General features: G+C 44.8%; 1 protein-coding gene across 1 annotated transcript in view; it reads right to left on the reverse strand.

The window, feature by feature from the left end:
* The window catches only part of ANO2 (anoctamin 2), a 246,683-nt gene that overhangs the window by 126,220 nt on the left and 107,415 nt on the right, over positions 1 to 13,048 (reverse strand). The window contains 1 exon segment of the mRNA XM_064142873.1: positions 8,792 to 8,874. Within this exon segment, the coding sequence (XP_063998943.1) occupies positions 8,792 to 8,874 (83 nt within the window).

Here is a 13,048-nt window from a genome sequence, read left to right on the forward strand (position 1 = left end):
TGGTTGTATCTATACAATATATAGATACAGTATATATTAGTGTATATATATAGACTATATATAGTATATAGTGTATAAATATATTATTATATATATGTATACTAATACTTACATATATATATATATATATATATATATATATATATATATACACTAATATTTCTGCCAGGCAAGCAGCAATAGAACAAGGGGACACAGTCTCAAGTTGTGCCAGGGGAGGTCTAGGCTGGATGTTAGGAGAAAGTTGTTGACAGAGAGAGTGATTGGCATTGGAATGGGCTGCCCAGGGAGGGGCTGGAGTCACTACCCCTGGAGGTGTTGAAGAAAAGCCTGGATGAGGCATTTAGTGCCATGGTCTAGTTGATGGGCGAGGGATGGGTCCTAGGTTGGACTGGATAATCTTGGAGGTCTCTTCCAACCTGGTTGATTCTATGATTCTGATTCTATGATTCTATATATAGTATATATATAGTCCATAAATAGTATATATAGTGTGTATATATACATATTAGTATGCATAGTATATTAGTATGTATAGTGTATATTAGTGTGTCTATATATATATATACACACACACACACAAATCTATATTGCTTGAAACATTTTTATTTTACAATACAGATCCTGATGGTATATGAATGGCTGTGAAGGGACAATTCCAATTTGCTGTTAAAAGAGGTTAAAAGAGTGGGATACAGAATCAGTTCTTTGTCTGAAAACAGGAAGAATTCTACACTTAGGACAATAAGCTAGAAAATAGTTGTGATGACGCAAAGAAGGCCAAATGTCCATGTAAGGATAGATATGAATCACAGTATCACAGTATCCTTACGATGCTGGAAGCTTGCCAGTACAGCTGCCAGACACATATTGAAAACTGCCTAATCCAAGGTGCTTTGAGGCCAAATGACTGCTCAGAGTAGAAAATGATAATTCCCATTATAAAAAGAAAGTGCCAAATAATGATTTTTTTTAAAAGTCAGATAAAATTCATATTGACACCAGTGGGAATTTTCCTGGAAAATGGTCTCCAGGATTTGCCCAAAACAAACAACATGTATATACACTACACCTTGTAAATTAAGGCTGTGTAGGTATTGATCCAGTTTGATGAAGCTATGTAATATCAACCAAACTTTCCTTAATAATTCTCTGATTTAGGAAGAAAGTGAAAATAGAATTTTCCAAAGCATGCATGACAACTCCTTCACAGAATCACAGAATTTATTAGATTGGAAAAGCCCTTCAAGCTCATTGAGTCCAATCATTAGTTTCACACTGACAAGTCCTTGACTAAACCAAAGCCCTCAGCACAACAGCTAAGCAGTAGGAATTGCTATGGTTGGAAAGGACCACCAGGATCAGCCAGGACAACCTTCATCCCAGCATCCTTCATCACCAGACTATAGCCTCAAGCACCACATCCACTCCCCTTTTAAACACTTCTAGGGAGGGCGACTCCACCACCTCCCTGGGCAGCCTGTTCCAGTGCCTGACCACCTGCTCAGGAAAGAACTTCCTCCCAACATCCAACCTAAACCTTCCCTGACACAACTTGAGGCCATTTCCTCTTGTCCTGTCATTAGTAATCTGGGAGAAGAGACCAGCTCCATCCTCACTACAACCTCCTTTTAGGAAGTTGTAGAGGGCAATAAGGTCTCCTCTCAGTCTACTCTCCTCCAGACTAAACAACCCCAGCTGCCTCAGCCATTTCTCATAGGTTATGTTCGCCAGATCTCTGCCCAGCCTCATTGCCATTCTCTGCACCCATTTCAGCACCTCAATGTCCCTCCCCCCTAGATTGATAAGAAAAGACAGAACCTTAGAAACTACCCCAGTCTAACAGAGCAAAGACTTTATTAGGGAAAAAAAAAAACCAAAGTAAGTCATCCTAGTGTTTATTTTTCACACTGTAAAGAAAGACAGAGAAACTCTGTGAATTTGTGGACAGCCTTATCCTAACATGCTAAACACAAGCAAAGCAGTGGTAGGAAGTAAGATATCCACAAAAGAGAATTGGAACAGTTCATCAGCTGCCCCAAATAAAAATGGAAGCTTGGAATGGATAGCACAGGGAGCTTACCTGTCTGCTGCAAGAGGGTTAATCATTCCAAATCAAGGGCTAAAACCTTCTATATCCTATGACAATGACATGGCAGATAGAGAAAGGAGAAGTGTAAAGAAGTGATTGCCATTCCCATCACTGATCTCTTTAGAAGCCTAGGGAAGCAACTTTTGTATCTGAACACATATGATGTGTTCGCAAGCTTTTCACAGAATCACAGAATTAACCAGGTTGGGAAAAGACCTTTAAGATCATCAAGTCCAACTTATCACCTAACACCTTCTAATTAACTAAACCATAGCACTAAGTGTCTCATCCAGACTCTTTTTAAACACCTCCAGAGATGGTGATTCTACCACCTCCCTGGGCAGCCCATTCCAATGTCAATCACTCTCTCTGCCAAAAACTTCCTCCTAACATCCAGCCTAGACCTCCTCTGGCACAACTTCAGACTGTGTCCCCTTGTTCTGTTGCTGGTTGCCTGGCAGAAGAGACCAACCTCCACCTGGCTACAGGCTCCCTCAGGTAGTTGTAGATAGCAATGAGGTCACCCCTGATCCGCCTCTTCTCCAGGTTAAACACCCCCAGCTCCCTCAGCCTCTCCTCACAGGGCTGTGCTCCAGCCCTCTCACAGCCTTGCTGCCCTTCTCTATACACATTCAAGCACCTCAACATCTTTCTTCAACTGAGGGGCCCACAACTGGACACAGTACTCAAGATGTGTCCTGATCTGTGCTGAGTACAGGAATAGAAGGACTTCCTTGGTCCTTCTGGCCACAATACTCCTTATCCAGGCCAGGATGCTGTTGGCTTTCTTGGCCACTTGGGCACACTGCTGTCCAGATCACTTGCACAAGAGGTTTGACTTATATTAAATTAATACAAAAGGCTGCATGAGTCATCTGATGTTACCACAAGGTTAGGGGTGTTAAAAGACAAAAGCAACTGCACGAGTACATAGGAACTCAACTACCAAAGGTGTTCTAAAGCAACATAAAAGTAAAGTAGTTACAACAATAGAACCTGTAAGGTATACTATGGAAATAGAGAACCATTGAATCCTAGAATGGCTTAGCTTGGAAAGGACCACAGAGCTCATCTACTCTAACCTCCCCAACATGGGCAGGGACAGCTCTCAACTAGACTGAAGTGCTCAAGGCATCATTCAACCTGATCTTCAACACCCCCAGGGAGGAGGCAGTCACAACCTCCTTGGGCAGCCGATTTCAGAGTCTCACCACCCTCCTACTGGGGAACGTCTTCCTAACATTCAGTCTAATCCTGATATCCCTTAGCTTCATACCATTCCGCCTTGTCCTGTCTCTAGATACCCTGATGAAAAGTCTCTCTGTAGCCTTCCTGTAGAATCCCTTCAGGTCTTGGAATGCAGCTCTAAGGAATCATTGGAGTCTCCAGGCTGAACAGTCTTAGCTGCCTCAGTCTATCCTCATAGCAGAGGTCTTCCAGCCCTTGGATCTTCTTTGTGGCCATCCTGTGAACTCACTCCAGCACCTCTGTGTCTTTGTTATGCTGGGGACACCAGAAATGGACACAGTATTCCAGGTGGGGCCTCAGCAGAGCAAAATCAAAGGGCAGAATCCACTCTCTTGCCCTGCTGCCCACACTCCTCTGGCTGCAGCCCAGTACAGGGCTGCCTTCTAGGCTGCATGAGGGCACTGCCAGCTCCTGGGGATCTTCTCAGCAACCAACACTTGCAAGTGTCTTTCTGCAGAGCTGCTCTCAACACACTCTGCACCCAGATAGGATTTGTGCTAGATAGATACAATACCTTGGTTTGCTACCTTTGAGCAAGAACAGTAGCAGTGCTTCAGAGAATTACCTGCAAAGCTAAAATTTTAAAGATAGCCTCAGGTTCTCAAGTTCCCTTAAGCTAGGACCTAAGGACCAAGTGATGCCATTGCAATATTACATTTTTGGGTAATGGCAGCAGAATATAACAGCATTGGTTTCTGTGCAATATTCAGTTTAAATCTACTCCATTAAAATGCTCATACATTGGTAAGGGGAATGGTGTGAAGCAGATGTCCTTGAAGCTTGCTGAAAAATGGTTTAATCTACTCCATGGTAAGTCATGGCCGAAACAAATGAGCTGACAAGCAGAAAGAAGAAACCCAGATATAAAGCTGGATGGTAGTGCATTGAAATGGGTCATCACCCACAGCTTGTCAGTGGAATGATTTTGGTCTTAACTTATTGGTCTACTTTTGACACAATAGTCCTGGACTCCAAAAAGCTTAAAATGTGTATCATAGAATCATTGTAGAGTCATAGAATGGCTCAGGTTGGAAGGGAGAGATCATCTACTCCAACCTCTTCACCATGGGCAGGGACGCGTCTCAGACTCAGCTATTAAAGACCTCATCCAACCTGATCTTCAGCACCCCCAGGGAGGAGGCATCCACAATCTCCCTGGGCAGCCTATTCCAGAGTCTCACCACCCTCCTATTGAAAAACTTCTTCCTAAGCTCCAGTCTAACCCTGCTCTCTCAGCTTCAAACCATTCCCCCTTGTCCTATTACTAGACACCCTTATAAGAAGTCCCACTGCAGCCATCCTGTAGGATCCTTTCAGGTCCTGGAAGGCAACTCTAAGGTACCCCCAGAGTCCTCTCCTCTCTAGGCTGAACAAGATTGTTACATTTATTTGGTTGAGTCATTTTATGGCAATATTGAATAGTGGCATTCGTAGTCTGGGACCTTCACTTTAGCCACTATATAATACAAACGAAGAACTCCTTCCCCACAGGAGTACTCTTGAAGAATGGATTTGCCCCCTCTCCTTCCCCATCCATTCTTGACACTGTTCTCTTTTGTTGGCTGATAATGTGTAACAGTGGGAACACTTGGCTGTGGAGGCACTCTTTAGGGAGCATGTTTATGGAAATATTTCTCTGTCAATATTGAAGACCAAGTGTACTTTGGATGGGTTAACAAATTTGTAGCTCTCCCGAAAATAAATACAATGAACAGTGTAAAATACTTTACAGCTGATCTGGAAAAAATAAAATCTGGTTTACAAATCATAGCACTACAGTCTCAAGAGAAAACATCCTACAAATTAGCAAGGTTAGAAATCAACTTTCCTCCAACAGATTTTTCACCCACACAGGGTGAAAATCATGAGAGATTGGACCTTGTAATTGGTCCAAGGAAATATATTCCACATTAAGCACCACAGTGATCCCAATAAACAGAATCACAGAATCAATCAGGTTAGAAAACACCTTCAAGATCATCTAGTCCAACCTATCACCCAATATTATCAATCAACTAAATCATGGCACCAAGTGCCATATTCAGTCTTTTTTTTTTTAAACACTCCCAGAGACAGTGACTCCACCACCTCCCTGGGCAGCCCCTTCTGATGCAATCACTCTCTCTGTGAAGATCTTCTTCCTAACATCCAGCCTAAACCTGCCCTGGCACAGCTTGTGGCTGTGTCCTCTTGTTCTATCACTGGGTGCGTGGGAGAAAAGACCAACTCCCACTGGCCACAGCCTCCTTTCAGGAAGTTGTAGAAGGAAATGTAGGAGTTTAAAACAGAAGATCACTGCATGGAAGAAGCTATTATTTTGTAGACCCCTTCTATTAAAGAATTCACAGAATTATTGAGGCTTCTGAGTAATGAAGTTCTTCCTTATGTTGAACTGGAACTTCCTCTGTTGTAGTTTCCATCCATTGCCCCTTGTCCTGTCACAGGGTGCAAGTGAGCAGAGGCTGTCCCTGTCCCTTCTTTCCTGACCCCAGTCCTCAGATATTCATAGACATAGCCTTTCAGTATCTGAAGGGGGCCTAAAAAAAGCTGGGTAGGGACTTTTTAGGCTCTCAGGGAGTGACAGGACTAGGGGGAATAGAACGAAGCTGGGGGTGGGGAGATTCAGAGTGGATGTGAGGAGGAAGTTGTTGAGCAGGAGAGTGGTGAGAGCCTGGCATGGGTTGCCCAGGGAGGTGGTTGAGGCCCCATGGCTGGAGGTGTTTAAGGCCAGGATGGCTGAGGCTGTGGGCAGCCTGCTCTAGGGTAGAGTGTCCCTGTTTATGGCAGTGGGGTTGGAACTTGATGATCCTTGTGGTCCCTTCCAACCCTGACCGAGTCTATGATTCTCTGATTTATTAGATCCCCTCTCAGGCTTCTCATGTCCAGAAGAAAATCACCTTAAAATAAAATAATCACCCTAAATTTTTTTAAAAAATCACCTCTAAATAAAAGAATCACAGAGAGATATTGTGTTGAATTTTGCTCAAAGGAGGACAGGGCTTATCTTTTTATCTTTATAAATAAAAGAATAAGGGGAAAAATGAACAGTTTGCAAGGAGTTTTTAAGTTGGAGACTAAGAAAAGCATATTAGCAGTACAGATAGATAAGTATGAGAATACATTGCCTAGGGAGAAAGGGAAATCTCCACTACTGGATATATTGAAGAACAAATTAGACAAATCTCATTTCACAATTATTTGAGTTGATCCTATCATGCACAAGGGATATCTTCTCAAGGTCTATTTCAACCTTCTTTTTATGCTTCTCCAGTTCTAATTCTCCAGCTTGCACTGAAATGTCTGGCACTCACAGTATCACAGTATCACAGTATCATCAGGGTTGGAAGAGACCTCACCTTTCACTTGTCATAAACAGAGGATTCTTGCTGATGCCACAGTTCTTGTCCATAAAGTTTTAACACTTAGATCTCTGCACCGTGGTGTTCTAGATTAAGCCCAGATGGGCTGGGGGAGTGATCTGGAAATCTGATGACCCCAGGTGGACAGGCAGACCTGGTCAGAGTTATCCCATGCCCACTTCCTGTCCACAGCCCTGTTTAAGACCCAGTAGAGCTCCTAGTCGCTTTCTTGCTTTCTGTTGCACCTGCCATTGCAATATCTCTTTGAAACTGCTGTTCCTGATAACCACGTGGCCAACCCTGTTACCTCCTGCATCTAAGGACAATCCAGAGTATCCACTGCCATATGTACTGTATCTGTTCCCTTTTATCTCTCTAACCCTCCTTTACCTTGAATACATTTTGTTTATTGTTAAAGCCTTCTTTCTAACTTCCAAATCACTTTAAGGCTGTTCTTCAGTTGTTTGCCTCCTTTTACCCTTCTGCCTAAACATTTTTCTGTGTGGGGAGAAGGCAACAGGGAGAGGCATCCTTAATTTTGTTCTGCTGGGCTTGTGAGCTCCAGGAAAACTTAAACGGTAACATGTAGGACCTCACAAATGCACAGATCCTTTCACAGTGCTTTGCAAATGTTGAGCTAAACCTGTGATTTGTGCATTAAAATCTTGTAGGTTCACCAAGTGGTGCTGCAGAGCCAAGAGATTGCTCCCCAGTTTATGCTGTAATTAGTATAAAAATGCTCTTCTCCCATGGAGAATTACAACATTCCACACAGGACAAGCAATCATTGCTGATTGCTGCACTTGGTTTTCATCGCTGCTTCCAAACCGGGAATATAGAGTATAAGTCACAGCGTGGCTGGATAGAAAGTAGAGGGAAAGCTGGAAAAAATGAGGCAAAATAAGGGAAGTTGTAGTCAAATCATCAGTGAAGGACTACTTTAAGGACTTCTTTGAGCTAAAGCAGTGCTAAAGGCTGTATTTTGGGATAGTGATGGAACAAAGGGAATATTGGAGACTGCTGTCTGCTCTCATGTTGTTGAATGATTCTTGGAGGTGTTGATTGATGAGAAGCTCACCACGAGTTGGCAGTACCCTCATGCAGCCAAGAAGGCAAATCATGTCCTGGGCTGCATCCAGAGGAGTGTGGCCAGTAGGGCAACAGAGGGGATTCTGTGCCTTTACTCTGCTCTGGTGAGACCTCACCTTGAATATTGCACCTAGTTCTGGTGCAGTATTGCAGTTCTGGTCCTTTACTCTGTCTCTTTACTCTGCTCTGCTGAGACTTTGCTTTGAATACTACACCCAGTTCTGGTGCAGTATGCAGTTTTGGTCCCCAGTACGAGAAGGACACAGCTGGTGGAGAGAGTCCAGAGGAGGTCACAAAGATGGTCCAAGAGCTGGAGCACCTCTGCTAGGACAGGCTGAGGGAGCTGGGGTAGTTCAGCCTGGAGAAGACTCCGGGGATGCTTTAGAGCTGCCTTCCAGTACCTGAAGAGATCCTATAGGAATGCTGCAGAGGGATTTCTAATAAGGGTGTCTAAAAACAGGACAAGGGGGAGGGAATTTCATCTAAAGGAGAGTAGATTTAGACTGGATCTTAGGAAGTTCTTTAGAATGAAGTTGGTGAGAAAAAGTTTCCCAGAGAGATTTGGAATGCCACCTCCCAGAGGGTGTTGAAGGCCAAGTTGGCTGAAGCCTTGAGCAGCCAAATCTAGCTGAGGGGTATACCTGCCCAGGGTGGGGAGTTTGGAGTTGATGATCTCTGAGGTCCCTTCCAAGGGAAGCCATTCTGTGATTACACTCCCTACAGTGGCACCTGGGCATTCTCAGCAAAAGAATGATCTACTGTTAGCATAGAACCCTTTTCAAACTTCATTATTCTAATTACAGTGCTGACCAGTGAGGTGCAGATGATGATTTGTTTAATCATATATTGGTATTCCAAACCACATCAGTTACTGCCATTTAGAAAACCATAGGTATGAAGTGCCTTGGGATGGAGAATACTTGGGTGAAAATCTAACTATCAATGCACATCTTCAGACATAGATTAATTATATAGTTAATTAGCACAGGGAGAGCAAACTTACTTCTTCTTCCTCCACTCCAGTTAGATCCCAGAAGTAACCCAGTCTCATCTGTAAACGCTTCCATTGCTCAAGGAACATAGTAGCTGTAAAAAATAAAAGCAAAGACATAAATGAATAAATGGAATAATAAAAAGCCAGCTTTAAAAATCAAAATAAATATATGAATAAATAAACTATGAAAAATCCAATCCACTATGGTGAATGTTTTCATTACTTATAAGGCCCAACTGATTGTTTGAAGCCAAATATGCTAGGCTTTTTGTAAGCAGGCACTGAGAAACAGTCCAAGAGGTAATCTTAAAGAAAGAACACAAACAAAGAGTAAAAAACAGTAATTAGTGTCCTTTTATAAATTAAAAACAGAAAGATACATCATGGATTGCTCAAAGGCAGTGGTTATTTTTTGTCAGAGAATGGACTTGGATTCATACTTGATGATACCCCCCTCCTCGCCCTCTCCCCCCTCCTAGAAACATAGAATCAAGCAGGTTGGAAGAGACCTCCAAGACCATCCAGGCCAACCTAGCACCCAGCCCTAGACAGTCAACTAGAACATGACACTAAGTGCCTCAGCCACTTTTTTCTTCAACACCTCCAGGGACGGTGACCCCACCACCTCCCTGGGCAGCCCATTCCAATGCCAATCACTCTCTCTGCCAAAAACTTCCTCCTAACATCCAGCCTAGACCTACCCCAGCACAACTTGAGACTGTGTCCCCTTGTTCCATGGATGGTTGCCTAACAGAAGAGACCAAGCCCCACCTGGCTACAGCCTCCCTTCAGGGAGTTGTAGACAGCAGTGAGGTCCCCCCAAATCTCCTCCAGGCTGTACACCCCCAGCTCTCTCATCCTCTCCTCACAGAGCTGTGCTCCAGGCCCCTCACCAGTTTGTTGCTCTTCTCTGGACACTTTCCAGTACCTCAACATTTATCTTGACTCTTCAAGCCCAGAATTGGACACAGTACTTAAGATATGTCCTGACTAGTGCTGAGTACAAGGGAAGAATAACTATTATTATGCAGTGCTCTAACTGGCCAAACAGATCTTGCTGTTTCAGAGAATCACAGAATCATTCAGATTGGAAAAGCCTTTCAGGCTCACCAAGTCCAACCATTAACCCTGAACTACAAGGTTCACCCCTAAACCATATTCCAAATCACCACATTCAAATGACCTTTAAACACATCCAAGGTTGGTGACTCAACCACCTCCCTGGGCAGCTCATTCCAATACTTGACCACTCTTGTGGGGAAAAATTATTTCTTCATGCCAGGGTTTCAGGAATTGTAATCAGTCAGAAACATGTGAAGAGGACAAGTGTTGTCTGTTACAGAAATAAATCCTTGATATTTAGATGTAAACCAAGATCTTCAGTACTGTGTAGAAAATAATGTTCACAGAATCACAGAATGTCAGGGTCTGGAAGGGACCTCGAAAGTTAATCCAGTCCAATGCCCCTTCCAGAGCAGGATCAACTATACCAGATCACACAGGAACGCATCCAAGCAAGTTTTGAATACCTCCAGAGAGGCAGATTCCACAGCCTTCCTGGACAGCCTGTTCCAGTGTCCTATCACCTTCAAAGGGGAAGAATTTCTCCTCGTGTTTCCATGATACTTCCTATGCCTCAGATACATCCTATGCCTCAGCTTCCAACCATTGCCCCTTGTCCTGTCATCGGGCATCACCCAGCAGAGCCTGGATCCATCCTCCTGGCATTCACCCTTCACATATTTATAAATAATCATGAAGTCATCCCTCAGGCTTCTCTTCTCTAAGCTCAAGAGCCCCAGCTCTCTCAGGCTCTCCTCCTAAGAGAGATATTCCATTCCCTTAATCATCTCTTTGGCTCTGCACTGGACTCTCTCAAGCAGTTCTATGTTCTTCTTGAACTGGGGGACCCAGAACTGGACACAGTAGCACAAATGTGGCCTCACCAGGGCAGAGTAGAGGGGCAGGAGAACCTCTCTTGACCTGCTAGCCACAGCCCTTCCAATAGTCCCCAGAATGGCACTGGCCCTCCTGTCCACCAGAGCACATTGATGGCTCATGGTCAACCTCCCAGCAACTAGGACCCTCAGACCCTTTTCCCCTTTGCTGCTTCCAACAGATCAGTCCTCAACCTACACTGATCTCTGGGGTTGTTCTTGTTATTTTGAAGTCTGTCACATTGGTACAGTTAAATGTTTTAGTCCTGCATGGACATGTTGGTTTAATTTCTAAAGGACTGGCTAGTAGCTCAGTCTCTTGCTTTGGCTTTTTCATTAATAAGGAACAGCTGTACTCTTGTCTCATTTACAGTCTCCTGACCTTCCTCTCATAAGTGCATTTTCCTCTAGACAGTCCTTTGCCTAGATGTTTGCCATAGACATATCATTGTCTAGCTGCTTCTGACAGAATCACAGAGTGTTAGTATCCATTACTAACTCTGCCCAGCTTGCCTATTAACTATGACATTACACCAAAAAAACACTGCTTTAGTGCTAGGATACTGCACTGGCTATATCATAGAATCAGGGTTGGAAGGGACCACAAGGATCATCTAGTTCCAACCCCGCTGTTTTGCTGAATGGCAGACCTCATTCACACATCTTACCACCTTGCCTCAGTATGTTGAGTAAATGTCTGAATGTACTTTTGTAGGATGTATCACAGTATCACAGTATCACCAAGGTTGGAAGAGACCTCACAGATCATCAAGTGCAACCCTTTACCACAGTGCCCAAGGCTAGACCATGGCACCAAGTGCCACATCCAACCTTGCCTTGAACTGCCCCAGGGACGACAACTCCACCACCTCCCCAGGCAGCCCATTCCAGTGCCCAATGACTCTCTCAGGGTGTGCTAGTTTGAAGCAAGCTGGGATGTTTTGGTAACAGAACTAGATAACGGGCAGTGAAATGAAAACAATTGATGTCAACTTCTCTCACAGTCTCACTGAGAACTCTGGGAAGAAGAAAACATTCTCCATTTTGTTTCTCTCTCTTGCTTTTGCCTTAGACCTGGTAACATCTCATTAACCCTGCTCCTACTAACCTTGTTCCCTAACCTCTTGGCTGCACCTCTCTTCTTCCTGAGAACTGGGGTAAGGTTGAGAGGGACCGGGGGGAGGTGTTGGGGTGGTTTGAGAGCCCCTCCTGGGGACTCAGGTTTCTGGGAGGGGAGTTGTGCTTTTGTATTGTTTATCCTTTGTATATTTCTGTATATAATTGTATATAAGTGTATATATTGTAAATAGCTGCTTGTAAATTCTGCTAGCTGTAAATAAATTGCTTCATCTATATTCCCAGGGTCTGTCTGAGTTAGCTGGGGCAAATACAAAGTGTGGGAGGGGCGGGGTAACCCCCAAACCATCACACAGGGAAGAACTTTCTCCTCACCTCGAGCCGAAATTTCCCCTGGTGCAGCCTGAGGCTGTGTCCTCTCATTCTGGTGCTGGCCACCTGAGAGAAGAGAGCAACCTCCCCCTGGCCACAACCACCCTTCAGGTAGTTGTAGACAGCAATAAGGTCACCCCTGAGCCTCCTCTTCTCCAGGCTAAACAACCCCAGCTCCCTCAGCCTCTCCTCATAGGGCTTGTGCTCGAGGCCTCTCACCAGCCTCATCGCCCTTCTCTGGACACACTCGAGCATTTCAGTGTCCTTCCTAAACTGGGGGGCCCAGAAGTGAACGCAGTACTCGAGGTGTGGTCTGACCAGTGCAGAGTACAGGGGCAGAATGACCTCCCTGCTCCTGCTGACCACACCATTCCTGATGCAGGCCAGGATGCCACTGGCTCTCTTGGCCACCTGGGCACACTGCTGGCTCATGTTCAGGCGGGTATCAATCAGTACCCCCAGATCCCTCTCTGTCTGGCTGCTCTCCAGCCACTCCGACCCCAGCCTGTATCTCTGCATGGGGTTGTTGTGGCCAAAGTGCAGCACCCTGCACTTGGAGCTATTGAATGCCATCCCATTGGCCTCTGCCCATCTGTCCAGGCAGTCAAGGTCCCGCTGCAGAGCCCTTCTGCCCTCCAACTCAGTCACATCTGCCCCCAGTTAAGTGTCATCTGCAAACTTGCTGATGACTGACTCCATGCCCTCATCCAGATCATCTATGAAGATGTTAAAGAGGATGGGGCCCAGCACAGATCCCTGAGGGACACCACTAGTGACAGCCGCCAGCTGGATGTGGCACCATTCACCACCACTCTCTGGGTCCGGCCCTCCAGCCAGTTCCTAACCCAGCACAGAGTGTTACCATCCAAGCCGTGGGCTG

This window comes from Pogoniulus pusillus, chromosome 4 (assembly GCF_015220805.1).
Source record: "Pogoniulus pusillus isolate bPogPus1 chromosome 4, bPogPus1.pri, whole genome shotgun sequence".
Lineage (NCBI taxonomy): Eukaryota > Metazoa > Chordata > Aves > Piciformes > Lybiidae > Pogoniulus > Pogoniulus pusillus.